The 19,389-nt window shown below is 43.5% G+C and overlaps 1 protein-coding gene across 2 annotated transcripts in view; it reads left to right on the plus strand.

Annotated features, from left to right (window-relative positions):
* The window catches only part of ano2b (anoctamin 2b), a 114,214-nt gene that overhangs the window by 92,810 nt on the left and 2,015 nt on the right, over positions 1–19,389 (plus strand). For both annotated transcript variants that reach the window (XM_048268632.1, XM_048268633.1), the window contains 3 exons: positions 6,143–6,295; positions 6,465–6,517; positions 14,216–14,397. In XM_048268632.1, the coding sequence (XP_048124589.1) occupies positions 6,143–6,295; positions 6,465–6,517; positions 14,216–14,397 (388 nt within the window). The remainder of the gene's footprint in view (positions 1–6,142; positions 6,296–6,464; positions 6,518–14,215; positions 14,398–19,389) is intronic.

Consider the following 19,389-nt stretch of genomic DNA (forward strand, 5'->3'; position numbering starts at 1 on the left):
TTTATTTTTTAAAGGCCAGTTATTTCATGGATCCAGGATACTATGCATCCTGATAAAGTTCCCTTGGCCTTTGGAATTAAAATAGCCCCACATCACACACCCTTCACCATACCTAGAGATTGGCATGGTTTTATTTCAGTTAGCCTAATAGCTGGTTTGATTTGCATTGAGAGATGGTCTTATGGATAGTACCCCATGCCAATCTCTTGGTATGGTAAAGAGTATGTGATGATGTGGGGCTATTTAAATTATTTTAATTGCAAATAATTACAAATAATGAGTTGTTTTTTTTAACATATCTCTATGTACAGATAGGAACAAGTTTTTGTTGTTTCTAACACATTCATTTGAAGAGTGTAGGCGATTCGGACAATACGTCAGAATGGTTGTTTCTACTCATTCTGTTGCTATTTCTAGGTCATTTTTGAGAGAGAAGACGATTTATGATAGAGTGGGTGGGCAAATTGTTGGGTAGCTGATGTTAGGAATGTCAGGTTTTAGGGGAGTGTCTTTGGAAATTCCCATTTTGAATGTAATGGGTATTATTTGTTTAAGGTTTGGGGTCTGAAATTATAGGTTTTGTAACAGGTGGTCAAGTATGAGTAATTTTGGGGCACACCTGAAAACATCATATATTATATTATATTATATTATATTATATTATATTATATTATTGTACCATATGAACTTACAGCAGGTGACAGTGTGTGAGTGATTGAGTCTGTGTGCGTGCGTTTGTGTGTGTGTGTGTGTGTGTGGATTGATTGGTGTGAGAGCAAAGAGGCCACTTTCTTTGCAATGGCCACAGGGCAGAGTATGTGAAGTATTTCTGAAATGGAGCGGCAGAGGGAGAGGGAGAGAGAGGGGGGGAAAGAGAGAAAGTGAGAGGGAGAGAGAGAGAAAGAGAGAGAGAAAGCCCTCAGGTATGATCTTTTAGTCTTTGTTGTGTGTACGGGGAAAGAATTGTGGTGTCAATCAAAGCCCTCCCGAAAATGCATTTTCCCACCAAGGTTATGTTCCCTGCGTCTAGCGTACCGTAGTTCATAAACACGGTGGAGCCAGAGGGTTGGGGCCATGGTGGCGACACACACTCTCTGCGTGCCGATCGACTCTTCTCAGCTGTTTCATGGTGGGCTAAAAAGGAGTGTGTTAGCTTGTGTAACTAAAGTTAGAGTTTGGTTACCGAAAAAAAAACCAGGGTAGTTGTTGACAAATGATCTTGGGAAACTATGCAAAGTTTACAAGCAACGTTTCTTTCTGTTTCTGTTTGTCATTTGTATTTTTTTTCGTCATTTGAAACGCATCTGTCCAGACAGATCAAGAGCATGCTGGAGGCTGTTTTTTGCTTTCTGTTCTTTTCTCTTTCTCTTTTCTCTTCCCTCTCTTTTTTCTTCTCCACCTTTCTCCGCCTTTTCTTCTCCACCTGTCTTTCATCTAGTCTCTCTCTTCTATCTGTCCTCCCCTCCTAGTCTTTCAGCCCTTCTCTCTCCTCTTTCCTCCTCTCTCCCTGCTCTCTTCTCTTCCTTTCTCTCTCCTCTCCTCCTTTCTCTCTCCTCTCTCCTCCTTTCTCTCTCCTCTCCTCCTTTCTCTATCCTCTCTCCTCCTTTCTCTCTCCTCTCTCCTCTCTTTCTGCTCTCTTCTTCTCCTCTTTTCTCTCTCCTCTCTCCTCTCTTTCTGCTCTCTTCTTCTCCTCTTTTCTCTCTCCTCTCTCCTCTCCTTTCTCTCTACTCTCCTTTCTCTCTCCTCTCTCCTTTTCTCCTCCTTTCTCCTCCTCTCTCTGCTCTCACCTCTCGTTCTTTCTCTCTCCTCCTTTCTCCTCCCCTCTCCTCTCCTTCTTTCTCTCTCCTCTTCTCTATTTTTCTCTCTCCTCCTCTCCTCCTTCTATCTCATCTCATCTTGTCCTCGTTCTCCTCCTCTTCTCTACCTGATATGAACCTCTGTACCCCCTGGGCTGTGTTCAGACCTGGCATGATTCTCCTGAGAGAAGGTGGGTCTCTGGCTCCCTTAATCAGCTCACTAGAATAATCATTAAACCTAATTACCAAATTGTTGTTAACTTAGATATGCCTCAAGAGTTTTTAGTTTTTTTGTACAATAGTGAATTATATGACTCTAGGGCATGGTGTGCAGCCTTTGTTGCCGCCTTGTAAATCAAGCAGACACTGTGATCGTTCAGCATAGTAACTAAGTCCTGATTGCCGTACTCACACACGGCTGTGTTGGAATTGCTCACACTGCGAGACAACCAACGGAAATTCCGTGTCCACATAATGGCTTCTGAGACCTCAATACAGAAAAAAAAATCATAGATTATAGAATAGAATATAGAAAGAATATAGATAGAATATTAAACTAAAAAGAATAGATTAGATAAATAAATAAAAAGAATAGATTAAAATATACTTCCTAGTAGCGTAGCAGTTCCTAAACTGTGTCATGGATTCTGTGTGCAAGATCAATCTGTTGACAGAACGGGACTTGGAAACCTGTTGCTGATTGGAATCTTAACTCACCTCCACAGATTGCCTGGTGGCGATGCAATAAATCCGTAAACAGTTCAGTCTTGTAAGTCTTTTATGCAAGATCTATTTTGTGGTGGCAAATATTGTCGATCTGGGTGTAATCTTGATTTGTTCAAACTTGCCTTCTGCCTTTCAGAAATCATCTGTGGCATGTGCAAATACACACAAACATACACACATATAGATGTTCAGCTTAAATATATTTATTGTACGTGCTCACACACACACACGCACACACACACACACACACACACACACACACACACACACACACACACACACACACACACACACACACACACACACACACAGTTGAGTTAATCTCCGGCATGGCCAGAAACTAATTAGGCAAGCAGCAATACTTCTAAAGCATGGCCCTTACATGCTCCTCTGTGAATACCTGCATCTGTCACACACCCAGAGGGTTTGACTGAAGGTTGTTTCTTTTTAGCATCACTAATTAGAAATTAGTCTAACTATCAGTATCACTTAACAACGAGGCATGCAAGTGAAGTTATAAGTTATACTTCATTTGTCCTGCAGGAAATTTGGCAAGAACTTTACCTATCCGGGACAGTGTGTACACACATACGCATACAGTACATAGACACACACACTCAGAGCAGTGAGTTCACCAGACACACACATGCACACCTGGAGTAGTGGGCAGCCCTTGATCCGGCGCCCAGGGAGCAGTAGGTTAGGTGCTTTGCTCAACTTTTGCGACTTTGTGTCACTTTGCGTCAAGTTTGGGGTTAGGTGCTTACTTTTGCGCCTTTGGGTCACTTTGCGTCAAGTTTGGGGTTAGGTGCTTACTTTTGCGCCTTTGCGTCACTTTGCGTCAGGTTTATTATTTTATGGATTTTATGGATTTTCCTTGCTTGTAGCCGGATCCGTACACTGTTTACATCTGAGCATGCGCGACTCGCATCCGGTAGATTCACGCCGTGGACGTCATCCAATCACAACGCTCTATTTTGTTAGAGTCTTAAGGCGGGCTTAACAGGATAACGACAGTCCTGCGACGGTGAACAACACGGAAGGTGGCTATGGCGAACGAAGAGCATTTGTTTGAATCAGCGTTGGCGTCAACTTTGGAGGAGTTGGACTTTTTTTTTTTTTTTTTGAAAGTTGAGCAACACAATGCACTTAAGTCATTCCTTTCGAAGAAGGATGTATTTGCCGTTTTGCCGCCCGGATACGGATATGGTCGTAGCGCTGGCCTATTGCATGCCTAGGCAGTTTAAAAGACAATTATCTGCCCGCCCCTTGGATTAAGCGAGGTGAATGGCTCGATTCCAGACTATACATTTCAATGATATAGGATGGCCCGCCAGGCTACATGGCTACTATAGGCTACAGCCAATACATGTGCTGTGTTCATTACACACAGTTTCTCTCTCTCTCTCTCTTTGGAGTGAATAAGTGAGGTAACCACAACATGTGTTGGGTTTATAGGAAATGTAATTTAGGGCCATTTGTGTTGGTCAGTTTAGGGCCATCATTTTGACTGGTTTTCGTGGTGTCTTGTTCTCCCTACACTCTCTATTGGTATAGTTTATAGGATCAAGGCCTGCTCCACTACTGCACTACTGTTGAACCCAGGCCTTCCACTACTGTTAGTTTCTGGTGTATTTAAGGGGATGAGGTGTGTGTTTGTGTGTGTGTGTGTGTGTGTGTGTGTGTCTGTTTTTGTGTGTGTGTGTGTGTGTGTGTGTGTGTGTGTGTGTGTGTCAGTGTGTGTTAGCATAAACCGGACTGCTATGGGATGCTGTGGGATGCTTTTCTTTTCTGTTGATAGCAATGCCATGTACTCCTTTGGGGATATTGTTTTTTGTAAGCCCCTTTTTGAAATGTATAGGTTTGTGTAATACCTGTAAGTGTTCTCTTAATTGAGTGACTAGTGGGGCTCTTAGGCCCAATCATACCAATCGACATCACATGGTATGTCAGCTGATTGTAAGGCCTACATATATATCCCTTCACCAAATGTGTCCACCATTTGCCTGAAGAAGACCCAGCAGGGTCGAAACGTTGCATTAAATAATTGGGAGTCAAAAGCAGTGTTGCGGACATTATATTTTTTCAAATGCTGTGGGACAGAACACGTGTAATCACGAGTATTTCCCACACCAAGTCCGATGAGTGTGTGTGTGTGTGTGTGTGTGGTTGGAGCGGCATGGTGTGGCTGTTTTCACTGTGGAGCCACTGTGGTGCCAACAGACCTGAGACAGATCTCTTCGGTCATCACATGGACTTCTGTTCATTGTGCAGCGGCCAACCACATCTCGTTGGTAGCTTCGGAGATAGTCTCTCTCTCTCTCTCTCTCTCTCTCTCTCTCTGTCTCTATTTGTGTGTGTGTGTGTGTGTGTGTTTGTTTTGAAAGAAATAACTTAGAACAGCATATATTTATATATTTATGCATTTATGTATTCATCTATTTGCTGTGTTTACATTATTTTCATGTTTTTCTTTTCCACTTTATGGCTGTAAAATATTGAACCACTTTCTTGGACCTGAACAAAGCAGTACACACAGTCATCTGCTGAATATCATGCCATTTAAACCATATCTTAAAGCTTATCTTTATATTCAAAACTTTGTTTAAATTGGTTAAAGATGGTCTGTCTAATACTGTGGGAAAACACTCTCAAAGGCACTTTATATTGTACTCTCTGTGGCTGTTTTCTTTTCTATCTTTGATTATCCGAAGGCGCTTGAGACAGACATATTTGAGGTGATCCTTTAGATAAAGATGCTTTAAGATGAAGACTTGCCCATCACCGCATACACAAACAGAGCTTCTACAGTGCCTTGTGAACTTATGCTTGTCACATGCATTGCCTAATACGGTCACACACACACTCAAACTCACACAGTCACTGTATTTATATGTCATTTATATGTCATTATATGTATAGCCTCATGATGCGTCACCTACCACATAAACATATCAGTTTATGTAATAGCATTATAATTCATCATATAAATAGCATGTCTGGTTGAGCAACAAAGTTAGCATTAAGATGCGTTTGCTGGAGGTCCTATGGCTTCTCTTGCTAAAGGCGGTGGGACTGCATGTTTAAGTTCTCAGTGAACCAGGGCACTCCATAGCACTTAGTGTTCTTTAAATTGTTTACCGCTGTAGAGTGATTTATACTGTGATTGTTTGTCTGCTTTTCATTTGGGCGATCCATTTCACTGCACTTGGTGTTCCTCAGTTTTCTATGCAGCTGTCTTTTTTTTTTTCTTTTTCTTATCAGTTCTGAAGTTGACTTTCAGCATGTAGCTGTACCACTCAATCAAATATTTCTCTCCATCTCACTCTGTCTCTCTTTCCCTCTCTCTCTATCTCTCTTTCTTTCTCTCTTTTTCTCACTCACACTCACTTTCTCTCTCTCACACACACACACACACACACACACACACACACACACACACAGACACACACACATTTAAGGACTCTTGTGAATGCAGACTTGCTTTAGTATCATGACTCGACACAGTCTTGCTAGACCGCCAAGCCCAACGTACAGCGCTCTGAATGATAATTAAATCTCTTGTCTGTGTATCTGTCTCTCTCTCTCTCTCTCTGTCTCTCTCTTGTCCTCCCCCACAGTCATCCAGTTTGGCTTCGTGTCTCTGTTCGTGGCCTCCTTCCCCCTGGCCCCTCTGTTCGCCTTGCTCAACAACGTCATCGAGATCCGCCTCGATGCCAAGAAGTTTGTGGCCGAGCTGAGGCGCCCAGTGGCAATGCGGGCCAAAGATATCGGTACTGCGCACCTTCAAGTTCCTGAAACACTACTACTGGGCAGTTTCCCAACCAGTTGAATAATAGTAATAACGATGATGATGATAAGGATCATAATAACCTGATATAAGTATAACATACAGCTGTCATGCTCACTCAACACCCCCCCCCTCTCTCTTTTCTTGTGAAGGAATCTGGTTTAACATCCTGAGTGGCATGGGGAAGTTCTCTGTGATAATAAATGTAAGTCACACTCACACCACACACACAGCTACACACACACACACACACACACACACACACACACACACAGCTCCACACACACATATACACACACACACACACACACACACACACACACACATATACACACAAACACACACACACTCCTGTCCGTGCCACCCTCGTCCTTTTCCACATAAAACACGGCATCTCTCTCTCTCTCTCTCTCTCTCTCTCTCTCTCTCTCTCTCTCTCTCTCTCTCTCTCTCTCTCTCTCTCTTTCTCTCTCTCTGTCTGGTGTTGCTCTTGTCTATTGATATTAAAAAAGGTCCTCCACTGGTGGGTCAGCAGTGGTGGCGGTGGCGACGGCTGTACAGATCACGGGACACTGTGTTTGGAAACAGCACGCAAAGCCCCACTCCCTGGAGGGATCAGCAGCTAGGCTCTGCTAATGTGTGCGGAGCACTGGGGAAACTCCCGCCACTAATCCACTCAGTGCACAGCGGAGCAGAGCAGAGTAGGGAGACATGAGGCAGGTTCAGGATCAGGATCAGGGGGGATGTTTTATCCCCCAAAAAAGCCACAAAGAGCTTTTCACATGATGAGCAATACCCACTAGAATTCAATTTATTTCCAATGAGCAGCGGGCAGGCAGTGCGGTGTGGGTACAGTAAATTGGGAATGCAGGCGATTTGAGTGGCGGTACGGTGGGCGCATTCCTGAGATTCTTACTGCTTGCATGCACAAATCGAGACCCAACATGATAAATGTGTAGCTTTTGAGGTGGTGGTGTGGGATTTTCAGTTTTGAGTTGTCTATCAGATGACAGACGGGGTGGAATGGTGTGGGACAGAGAATGGGGACACCACTTAAGTCCCCTCTTTCCATAAGAGCTGCTGATGGGATTGTGTGGCCTGAGGATTTTGGGCTTTGTTAATCTGTAGCACAACACACAGCAGAGCCCACCAAGGCTCTGTTCAGAACTCAGGCCTTCCACTTCAGAACTCAGGCCTTCCACTTCAGAACTCAGGCCTTCCACTTCAGAACCCATGCCTTCCATTTCGGAAGCCAGGGCTTCCTTTTCAGATCCCAGGCCTTTCAGTTCAGAACCCAGACTTTTCAGGTTCAGTGGCCGGTTGCACAAAGCACCTTAAGTTTTTTCCCTTAAGTATGACCCTTAAGACTTAATTTCTCCTCAGGTAAGGGATTTACTTAAGGGTGTTGCACAGAATACCTTAAAATGTTTCCTTAGTTAATGAGAAACGCCAAGGGATTTACTGCACTGAAAGGGATTTTCCGGCGTGAAAATTCTATAGTTTCCACGGAGATTGTTCAACAGCTGTAGCCTAGCTAACTGCCTTTCCCGCGATGCCGTTAGTTAACCTACCGAACACAGTGCTTATATTTTATCATTCATCTTACCTTAATAATATTAGCGGAAATTATCCAGGTAGCAAGTAAAACATGTTATATACATGAACTGAACAATACTAGTTGGCAAGTTAGATATGATCCTGACCGTTATCAGTGCACCAATGTTTTGCCTAGCGAACCGAACCGAAGCTCATAGGCTAACAAGACATCCACATGAATTGTTAACGTTAGCCTACGTAAACCAAACAATAACAATACGGCATGTTTCTGATAGGCCTATCTATTTGACAGAGGAAGCATATTAACAGAGAGGTTTTATTTTGAATGGTCAAAAGTAGTTAATAAACTTCAATTATCAGCATCAATTCAGATAATAATATGGTTAAGGTAGAGTCAGATGTCCCTTAGGGTTTTCCCCTTAGTTAGACTACTAAGGTCTTTTGTGCAACAGTTTAATGGATTTCTTACAAGATAAAGACAAACCCTTAAATACTAAGGGAAAATGTTAAGGAACCCTTAAGGAGACAACTTAAGGGTGTTTGTGCAACCGTTTTTACCCTTAAATCAGATTTTAAGGGAAAAACTTAACTTAAGGTGCTTTGTGCAACCGGCCACAGTACCTTGGCCTTCCACTTCAGAACCTAGGCTTTCCCGTTCTCTTAATTTTCTGTTAGACAGGGGTTCCCTGTGAGGTTTACAGAACCCAATTAGGCTCTCACAACCAAGCCGGTTTTATTTATTTCACCTTTTCACTCAGTAGCTGTTCTTTGGGCATTATCTATCAGTGTACTCAAACTCTTCAGTAGCTGATTTTTGTGCATTATCTATCAGTGCACTCAAACTCTTCAGTACATTCAAGGTCGAAAGGTCAGGATTGCCAGTCAAGCCAGGCATTGTTCAGTCAAGCAGCGCTTAGATGTGGCGCGGGGAGAGCCGCAGTGACCAGTCGGGCTAGCCAAGCAGGCGGAACCATCGCTTCTCCGTGACCCCACTATACACAGTGGCTTTGTTTGTGTTCCCCGTTTGGCCTTCGATTGGGTTCCCGTGACTCTCCCAGCAGCGCGTGAGCTGTGTGTGAGGGAGGTGTGTGTGCGGGAGGTGTGTGTGAGGGAGGTGTGTGTGCTGAAGTGAAGTTGGCAGGAGATAAAAAGGGATCAGTGCTGACCCCTGTGTGATCTTCACAGTAACTCCTGAGTTTGCGGTTTGACCGTGGTTTGGTCTCTTGCGTCTCTCACTGTTGTATGCAGTCCGTGTATAGTATAAGTATATATACTCTTTTGATCCCGTGAGAGAAATTTGGTCTCTGCATTTATCCCAATCCATGAATTAGTGAAACACACTCAGCACACAGTGAGCACCCAGTGAGGTGAAGCACACACTAATCCCGGCGCAGTGAGCTGCCTGCAACAACAGCAGCGCTCGGGGAGCAGTGAGGGGTTAGGTGCCTTGCTCAAGGGCACTTCAGCCGTGCCTACTGGTCGGGGTTCAAACTGGCAACCCTCCGTTTACAAGTCCGAGCACTAACCAGTAGGCCACGGCTGCCATGAAGATGGTGTAGTGAAAATAACAAAATAGCACAACGTTGCTCTCTGACTGATCGAAACATCAGCTTATCAATAAAAACCAGCTGCTGTTTGTTAAGTGATCAGTGTTTCGCTAATTTGTTATCTTATTCATATTAAAGGTGCTCTAAGCGATGTCACACGTTTTTTAGGCTCTCTGTAGACACCCTAGGCTCCGCAAACGGCAACAAAAACAATCTTGTGCAACCTGCACCACGAAACATAGCAAACAGTGTTCCAGCCAATAACCGACAAGATGTGCGTTAGGAGGGCTTCAATTGGACGGGAAGGAGGGGGAGGGAGTAGCGAGTTAGCTCTCTGTTTTGTTTGAACGCCAACAGAAGAGACGTTGCCCAACATCGCTTATAGTACCTTTAAGTTATATTTTGCATCTAAACAGCTGTGTCTGCAGTATAACTTGTCTCTATCCTTCATGAGGTAAAGTAAAACATGTATCAGGAGATGGAAAGTAAACAGTTTTGGCCTGGTTCAACCAGTCCTCTGTAGTCTTTCATTCAAACCTTTATTTTTCCTTCTCGGGTGTACAATTAGGGCAGCCCTCTTTTTCAATGTAGCCGAGATACAAAACAATAATATAAATAACAACAACCACTGAGATCACAACCATAAAAAAAAGGAAATACAGATAACTTTGATAAAGCAGGGTTGCAACAGGAAGTCTGAATGATGACTATATATGTATGACATGCAATATACTGTATATACACTACTGGTCAAGTTTGGGGTCACTCTGACCTGAATACCAGCTGAGAGCAGTTGCATTGTTTTTTTTAATCATGGCAGCAGTTTTCAGATTACATTATGTTACATTACTTACATAATTGCAAATTGTATCTGAAAACTGCTGCCCTGATTAAAAAAAAAACAATGCAACTGATCTCAGCTGGTATTATGTCTATAATGGAGTGGAATGGACATTTCTGTCTAAGTGACCCCAAACTTTTGACCAATAGTGTATATACGTTCTGCTAGGTATAATATACGAGTGTCTGGCTGATTTCATAAAATCTTTGTGCTTATTTATTATATACAGTGCTCAAAATAAATAAGGGAACACTTTTTCATAGGAGTATAGCATCAAATCTATCAAACTTGTAATCTATTGGTATGGCCAGTTACGTAACAGAGGTGGTTGTGGATCAGTTTCACCTGCTTTGGTGTCATCAAAGTTAACAACAGATGCACTAAAGGGGCAACAATGAGACGACCCTCAAAATAGTAATGGTTTTAGAGGTGGTGGCAACTGATAATTTTTCCATCTTTATCCTTCTTGAGTGATTTTTCACAAGTTTCGCATTTGGGTAGGGTCAGTGTCACTACTGGTAGCATAAGCCAGTACCTGGAGCCTACAAAGGTTGCACAGGTAGTTCAACTCCTCCAGAATGGCACACCAATACGTTCCATTGCCAGGACTTCTGTGTCTCCCAGCGCAGTTTCAAAAGGAGATTCCTGGAGACAGGCAGTTGCTCTAAGAGAGCTGGGCAGTGTGGTAGAAGATCATTTACCCAGCAGCAGGACCAGTATCTGCTCCTTTGTGCAAGGAGGAACAGTAGGAGCCCTGCCAGAGCCCTACACAATGACCTCCAGCAGGCCGCAGGTGTGAATATCTCTGACCACACTGTAAGAAACAGACTTCATGAGGGTGGCCTGAGGGCCCGATGGCCTCTAGAGGGACCTGTGCTCACTGCCCAGCAGTGTGGAGCTCAATTGCTATTTGCGATAGAATACAGAATTAGCAGGTCCGCCATTGGCGCCCTGTGCTTTTCACAGATGAGAGCAGGTTCACCCTGAGCATATGTAAAATTCGTAAAAGGATCTGGACATGTTGTGGAGAACGTTTTGCTGCCTGCAACATCATTCAGCATGACCGATTTGGTGGTAGGGCTGTGATGGTCTGGGGAGGCATACCCTTGGAGGGACGCACAGACCTCTATGGGCAAAACAACGGCACCCTCACTGCTCTTAGGTATCGGGATGAATCTTCAGAACCATTGTCTGACCCTGTACTGGTGCAGAGGCCCCTGGGTTCCCCTGGTGCACAACAATGGCCGGCCACATGTGGCGAGAGTGTGCAGGCAGTTCCTGGAGGATGAAGTAATTGATACCATTCACTGTCCCCCACACTCCCCTGACTTAAATCCAGTAGAACACCTCTTGGACATTGTGTTTTTCAGCCCTCTGTATGTTGATCATTTTCATTACCAAAAAATAATGTGGCATCCTTTACCCAGTACACATTACCCAGTGCATATCATTATAGATATCCAGCATGAGTTTTTTCCCCATTGAGATCTGATGTGTTCCTTTAATTTTTTTGAGCAGTGTATTTGTTGCTGTCCGTTATTTATCTTTGCTGTAGTTTATTCTCAGTCTGTGCACAGTTTATCATTCATGACATGTAGGCCATTGTGGGATTGTATTAGCAAATTTTATTAACAACATACATATGCTGGTGTTGGACCAAAGCCAAGATTTACATTGGAGTGGTAATATTATAGTGCTCTGGAATTATTTCACTTTAATTCCAGAGAAATGGGGAAGTTTTTTAACCTGGCAATAGCCAGATGAATTTCGCTCCGCCTAGCTCCACTCATCCATCTGGAACCGATCCATTGAAGTGTTGCTTCAGAAGGCTGGGCCTAATCAAAAAAATGCTTGCATATGATTGAATAAGCCACTTGTCCGCCATCTATTGACGCTTACTTCAACCACTCACATCGAAGCCAACCCGTGACGCTTAATAACAGACTCACAGTCGCCACGCTTATGTCACATCTATGAAACTCCCCGCCAAGCGCCCTGATTGGCTAAACCATAAAGTTGGTTGGAGAAATCACTCTCAATGGAAGAGGTCCCAGATGGATGTGAGTGAAGCTAGGCGGAGCTAAGCGGAACGACATTCATCTGGCTAGGGTCAGGTTAGAAGTTTTTATGGTCTATTAATAGCCACTTTAAACATATGGCTTTTTTTGGCCTTGAGTGTTATGTGTTTTATTAATTGGGCTGATTGTAACAGTAAGCCTATTCCTATGTTTTCTGTTCTCTGAACCAGACAAAACCCAGTGATCACATTGTCTTCCCGTAGGTCTGCTTTTAGTCTTTTTTTTATTGGCGCTAGGGGTGGGCGATATGGACTTGTGTGTGTGGCAATGACATGGTCTAGCCAGCTACATTAGAGAAGATGAATAGGCCTAACCATATGGGCCTAACAGTTTCCCAAGAGAAAGTCTGAAGCTGAAGTTCCTTTCAAACCTTTACATAGGATTCACTGTAAAACTAAGCAGACCAACAGAGTACATCTCAGTTATTTCCTTCGATGTTTTGTTTAAGAACAATCATGTAGGCTAGCATTCCAAGTTACAGAATAGAAACTAATGTGTTAGCTTATGGCTAATGTATATGAGAAATCCTATAGAGATCCTAACGGTTAGCATAATCGGTAAACGTAGATATTTAGAGCGAACTTCAGTCCATTTACAAAAGAGTTACATGAGAATAATTCTTTGTTTACAACTGACTATTAAAATACTCAAAGGCTAATGTTTTCTCTCCATATAATACCGTGTAGGGAAAAACGTCTGTCTCATCAATGCTACTTGAACAGAAGTAGCCGCATAAAATCCCAAGTAGGCTATACTCGCAGCACAAAATAAACATTAGGCGTAAGGTGACAACGCTAGACCCACTAGTGATCGCGTGACACTTGCTCTGCTGCAGCCAGGGGCTTCTCCCCGATACACCTCCTGGGAATGTCTGAGTCTTCAATGCGTGATTTCAAGTGTTTTTCCCCCATAAGTAATTTAAATACTCGATAATGTCAATTTGCACATCGTTAAAACAACAATCACGATATTATCGCAGACAATATATATCGCCCACCCCTAATTCGGTGCTATATAAATCAGTAGAACAGACCTGAATTGAGATGAAATGAAGTTGGTCTGGATCAAATTAATGTTGCTGTCAACAGTGCCATTAATGCACACATGCTGTTGAAGCAAATGGTTTCATCTGGCTCAGAGAACAGAGAGACATGCCATCTCCATATCCGTGTAGATCTTTGGCTTTAAATCAGTTTTTTTTAATGGTGCTATATTTAATTTAACTTATACTATATACTTGTATACTTAGTTGGGTATTTAGGTTTAGGTAACAACAGCACTCCTACCCCTGTGTCCCCCGCATCAAGCCCTATTTGTTATCAGATCCAATGCACCTTATGCTCTTTGTCAAAACGGAGGGCCACCAACACGCGGCCCTTCTATATGATCGTTCTGATCCAGCTCAAAATGCAGATGCTGAGTAATTAGTAATAGTATTGCAGGAAAGGAACGAGGGCCAGCAGTAGGGCTGGGAAGGTAACCGCATTACCACGGTCACGTTACCTCTACCGTCTGAGCTTGTTACCGTCATCTAAAGTTTAATTGTTTTTTTTGGGATTTCGAAACAAACCGTAATTTATTGCTTACTGACTGCGGTAAGAAAACATCCATACCGTCCCAGCCCTAGCCAGCAGTGATCGGATTCCTAACATGCTGCTTTTTGGAAGAGTGTTTGTCTTTATTGAGTTTTTTGGAAGAGTTTTTTCGTCTTTTTTTGAGTTTGTGCTCCTTGTAAATGTCTATGATGACGAGTTATGTGTAAAGAACCAGACATACAGTTTTCAAGAATGGATGGGTGTAATTGCTACAGAGAAGATTTTTTATTTATTTTTTGCTCTCGTTTTATATTTTCTTTCCATCGGTATTCTTATCCCATCCAGGCCTTTGTGATCTCGTTCACGTCAGACTTCATCCCCCGGCTGATGTACCAGTACACGTACAGCGACACGGGCACGATGCACGGCTTCATCGACCACACCCTCTCCTACTTCAACGTCAGCAACTTCAGGCCTGGCTCCTCGCCCGACTCCACACAGAACGACCGCGAGATCACCGTCTGCAGGTCAGTTTCCACAGCACTGCTCAGTACTTACCTAGGAAACAGATGTTGACTAATGGGCCCTATGCATTTTTTATTTAGTTTTATATGAAAGACCGGGGTATACACTGAAAGACCGGGGTACACGGAACTTGGTGGGCATTTAGCCCCACATGGATAGCATGGAACCATCGTTTTTTGTTTTGATCGGTAGCCCCCAACCCCTGGACCCCCGGAAAGGAGGGTAGGGCAGACACAGTTTTCTGTGAATATCTTGAGAGCCGTAGGGTTTAGGAGGACCACCTTTTTTTTGTATGTTGATCTTAAGGGGCCATGTCAACCCATTCCATAACCACTCATATCATGTATAGCGCCACCTAGTTAAAAACAAAAAAGTAAAAATGAGGTATTGTAATCGCAGGTATCTGTGACCTAACATGGTCAAAACTGCACGAAATCATTTAAATTATATAAAACGTACACAGACATTATTGTTTGTTGTGTGGCCCGCCGGCCAATTTTCAAAACTCAATGTGGACCTTGAGTCAAAAAGTTTGGACACCCCTGCTGTAGACCATCCATCTACCTATTTAGCTATCTTTCTCATCAACCCCCATCCTGTAGTAGGTCCATTAGGTTCCTCTCACACCTCCTCCTGAATCCTCCTCTCCACACCTCTCCTCTCCCCACCCCTCCCCTCCACTCCCCCCCTCTCCTCTACTCACTTCTCACTGCTTACTCCATTCCTCTCCTTTCCTTTCTACTCTTCTGTTCTCCCCTCTCCTCTCCTCACTTCTCTGTTCTCCTCCCCTCTCCTTCTGTCCTCCACTTCTCTGTTCTCCATTCCTCTCCTCTCCATTCCTCTCCACTCTTCTGTTCTCCCCTCTCCTCCACTTCTCACTGCTTACTCCATTCCTCTCCTTTCCTTTCTACTCTTCTGTTCTCCCCTCTCCTCTCCTCACTTCTCTGTTCTCCTCCCCTCTCCTTCTGTCCTCCACTTCTCTGTTCTCCTCCCCTCTCCTTCTGTCCTCCACTTCTCTGTTCTCCATTCCTCTCCTCTCCATTCCTCTCCACTCTTCTGTTCTCCTCCTCTCCTCCACTTCTCACTGCTTTCTACATTCCTCTCCTCTCCATTCCTCTGTTCTCCTTTCCTCACCTCCATTCCTCTCCTCTCCTCTCCACTCTTCTGTTCTCCTCCTCTTCTCCACTTCTCATTGCTTTCTACATTCCTCTCCACTCTTCTGTTCTCCTTTCCTCTCCTCCATTCCCCTCCTCTCCACTCCTCTCCTCTCCACTCCTCTGTTCTCCTTTCCTCTCCTCCATTCCCCTCCTCTCCACTCCTCTCCTCTCCACTCCTCTATTCTCCTTTCCTCTCCTCCATTCCTCTCCTCTCCACTCCTCTCCTCTCCTCTCCTCTGTTCTCCTTTCCTCTGCTCTCTCAGCTCATGCTGTGCCTGTGGCGACAGGCAGCTTTAGACATGCCAGGTCACTGTTTTGATATCTGATGAAACATTTAAGCTCGGCCCGGAGAGAGAGGGACAACAAGTAGGTCCTAAGAGTGAGTGAGTCCGGCCGTTAGACCTGCCTTTGCAGCCCCCTCCTCCCCCTCCCTGAGTGGCTAAAATAAGCAGCATGACGGCATACTTTTTCCCTCTGAAAAGTAGTGTGTGTGTGAGTGTGTTTTGTGTGTGTGTGTGTGTGTGTGAGGGGGGGATGTCATCATGCAGTATGTATGACCCAATCCCTGGATTCTCTCATGCACTACAGTGTTACAATATTGAGCGTGCAGCAGAAATAATCTAGAACACCATCTTCTTGTTGCTCACATGTGGGCTTCAAGGACTCTTATTTTGTCACATAGCACTGTAAAACATGCGGTGAAACGCCATAACATAACCCTCAGCTTGTTCTGTCCAGTAGGGGGTAGTTTTACACCATTTGAGCTATAACTATAACCGACCAGGTTTGGTTGGCAGCTTTAGACACCATACAGTGTGATACAGCGGTGATACAGCGACACTAAAACAGAGCCACTTTCGTGTCACAGCATACCCTGGCTTTGAGATTCATAGTATAGCCCACTGGACTGTAAAGTGCTCTAGAGAGTGGTGTGTTTAGCTGAGTGCATCTCCAGGACCCCTATATAAATGACATTTGGTCCAGGCCATGCAGTAACAGAGCCATAGAACTTATAAAGGACCCAACCCATCCCAGTAACTGCATGTGTGACCCAAGTCTGTCTCTTCTTCAATTCGATCTCAGGTTTAGATTAGATTAGATTAGATTGGATTCAACTTTATTGTCATTGTACAGAGTACAAGTACAGAGACACCGAAATGCAGTTTGTGAAAGTGCAAAAAAAAAGAAAAGTAGAAAAGTGCAATGTGATATACACAGTATGGGCAGGTGGTGCATGAACAGTATGATGCCATGTAGACGATAGTATACAGTTAAGAAGGTGGAATGGTTTATGGTTTATAGTAATATATCTTAACTATAAACATATATGTAACCTAAAAAGAGCAGAATAGATATGGATACAGTATGGACAACGTACGATTGTGTAGATGTACAGATATGTGCAGTATAGTAGCAGTAACATTATAAGAGTAGTACAAATATTATAGATATATGCAGTGTATTAACAGTAGAGTATAAGAAAAACAGAATAAATATGGATATTCAGCATAAACCATATAGACAGATATGTGCAGTATGTCCAGTTATGAGCAGTATAGTAGCAGTAACATTATAAGAGTAGTACAATTATTATAGATATATGCAGTGTATTAACAGTAGAGTATAAGAAAAACAGAATAAATATGGATATTCAGCATGAACCATATAGACAGATATGTACAGTATGTACAGTTATGTGCAGTGTAGTAACAGTAACATTAGAAGGGTAACACAAATAATTGTATGTGCAGGATGAATAGTACAAAGAGCAGTAGAATTACTGACTATTAGCCACGGCTTATACATTGATTTTGCTAAATTTCTTCAGCTATGAGGTTAATATCTAGGTTAGTAGGCTTGAATTTCCCCTGGGGATCAATAAAGTATCTATCTATCTATCTATCTCATACACGGGGGCAGTTAATATAGTATTAATATGGGTTTGTTTCTTTTAACTTGCATAAAACATTGTTTGGCTTATACACAATGCGACTAATACACAGGAAATTACTGTAAGTGTAATTACAGTATGTACATTTATAAATCTAAAACACTATGGGTGGGATAGGGTTACAGCCGCGGCGATATCCTTTACCATCCGCACTCCCACTTGTGTCATGTTGCTTAAATAAGCTCATGTTGCAGTAAGTGTTCTTTATGCTGTCTTGATACTTGTTTAATTTGCGTGTCATGCTTATTGCTCTTCTTGGGAGGTTGGCAGGAACGTTCTCTCGTCCTTTTTCTTTTGTGCTCCCTAGTAAAGTGATGCCAGGAGGAACCAGCACTTCCAGTTTTTAAATTAAATACCGTAATCGTAGTCACAGGGGGTGGACAAAATGTCTGAGAGAGAGAGAGAGAGAGAGAGAGAGAGAGAGAGAGAGAGAGAGAGAGAGAGAGAGAGAGAGAGAGAGAGAGAGAGAGAGAGAGAGAGAGAGAGAGAAATATGGAGAGGATATGGAAGTGAGAGAGGGGGTGGGGACTGGGTTGTCTTTGGTTAAAGATGGAGAGAAAGATGGCAAGGAATTGCGAAAGAGAGAGTGAAAAGATAAAGCTTAAAGAGGCCTCGAGACGGCAGGGGATTAGAGGAGGAATGTGAGAAGAAAAAGAGAGAGAGAGAGAAAGAAAGAGAGCAAATAGAAGTAGAAGATGGTTTCAGATGCAGACACAGACTGAAGAAGAGAGACACATGAATGGGCCAGGTCACACTCACAGCTCCACGAATGTCATGTGTGGAGCAGCTGGCTGCGGTTACCTCATACACAGATTTGCTTCTTTAAGGCCAAGGGGCCGGGGTGGTGGTAGGTGGTGGTGGTGGGTTGGGGGTTGTAGTGAGGGAGTTGCCCTGTGCAGTCGGAGCGAGGGGAGGTGGGGCCTCTGGGCAAGAACTGAGGACTCAGACCCAGGTGACAAACATGTGTGTTTACAGTGTGGATCCCCAGAGACACGAGGGGCAGAGTTATGCTGGACTTAGAGCCACTACATGTTGCTCTTCATGTCTGGCTCTGAGTGTGTGTGTGTGTGCGTGTGCGTGCGTGCGTGCGCATGTGTGTGTGTGTGTGTGTTTGTGCGTGCATGTGTGTGAGTGTGTGTGTGTGTGTGTGTGTACATGAACACTCGTACACATGCATGTTTACATTTTGATACAGCACAATTCCATTTGTTACGACTTCTAAAATAGCACTAAACATTATACAAATTGAATAATCTCCTCTTAGGCCAGCTCCATATTTGCACTCTCTTTCTGCTGACTAGCCATGTCCAAACAAGGAGCCTCGACCCACGGGATCGTTCTCTCCCAAGCGAAGATGGCTGGCTATCCCAGGGAATCGAAACCCGTTTCTCAGCACTCAGTCTTTTACTGTATAAGGCAGTGAAATCTGGGGCCTAGTTCCCCTCTCCCGCTACACCCCCTGAATCAATGGCTCATAATTCAATAGAGATACAGTAATGAAATGTTCCCCAAGGGGAAGGTTTCCGCTGTCGTCCTTTTTTTTCTTTTATTAATCTGGTTCAGTCAGTTGGCAGAAGACCTTGTATTTAAATATGGGGTTTGTTGATAATGGTGGACAGCTTTCAGATTAGTGTCGGAGTTAATTTTGATATAAGAGGGGGGACACACTGAACATGCTGCGGACTTAATGGTGGAAATAGTCTTGTAGAAAAAAAGGAATGGGGGGGGGCGGTTGTGTTACAGATTATCTACTGATGCTCAAGTCATAAACCAACTTTCAACTTTCTGTTGAGAGCAATTTATGCTCAAGGTTAGGGTTAGTGGTTGGGTTTGGTTAAGGTGATGTTGTTCCATAAACTATTCAGAAGACTGAGTTTGAGTTTCCG

The sequence above is a fragment of the Alosa alosa genome, chromosome 17 (assembly GCF_017589495.1).
Source record: "Alosa alosa isolate M-15738 ecotype Scorff River chromosome 17, AALO_Geno_1.1, whole genome shotgun sequence".
Lineage (NCBI taxonomy): Eukaryota > Metazoa > Chordata > Actinopteri > Clupeiformes > Clupeidae > Alosa > Alosa alosa.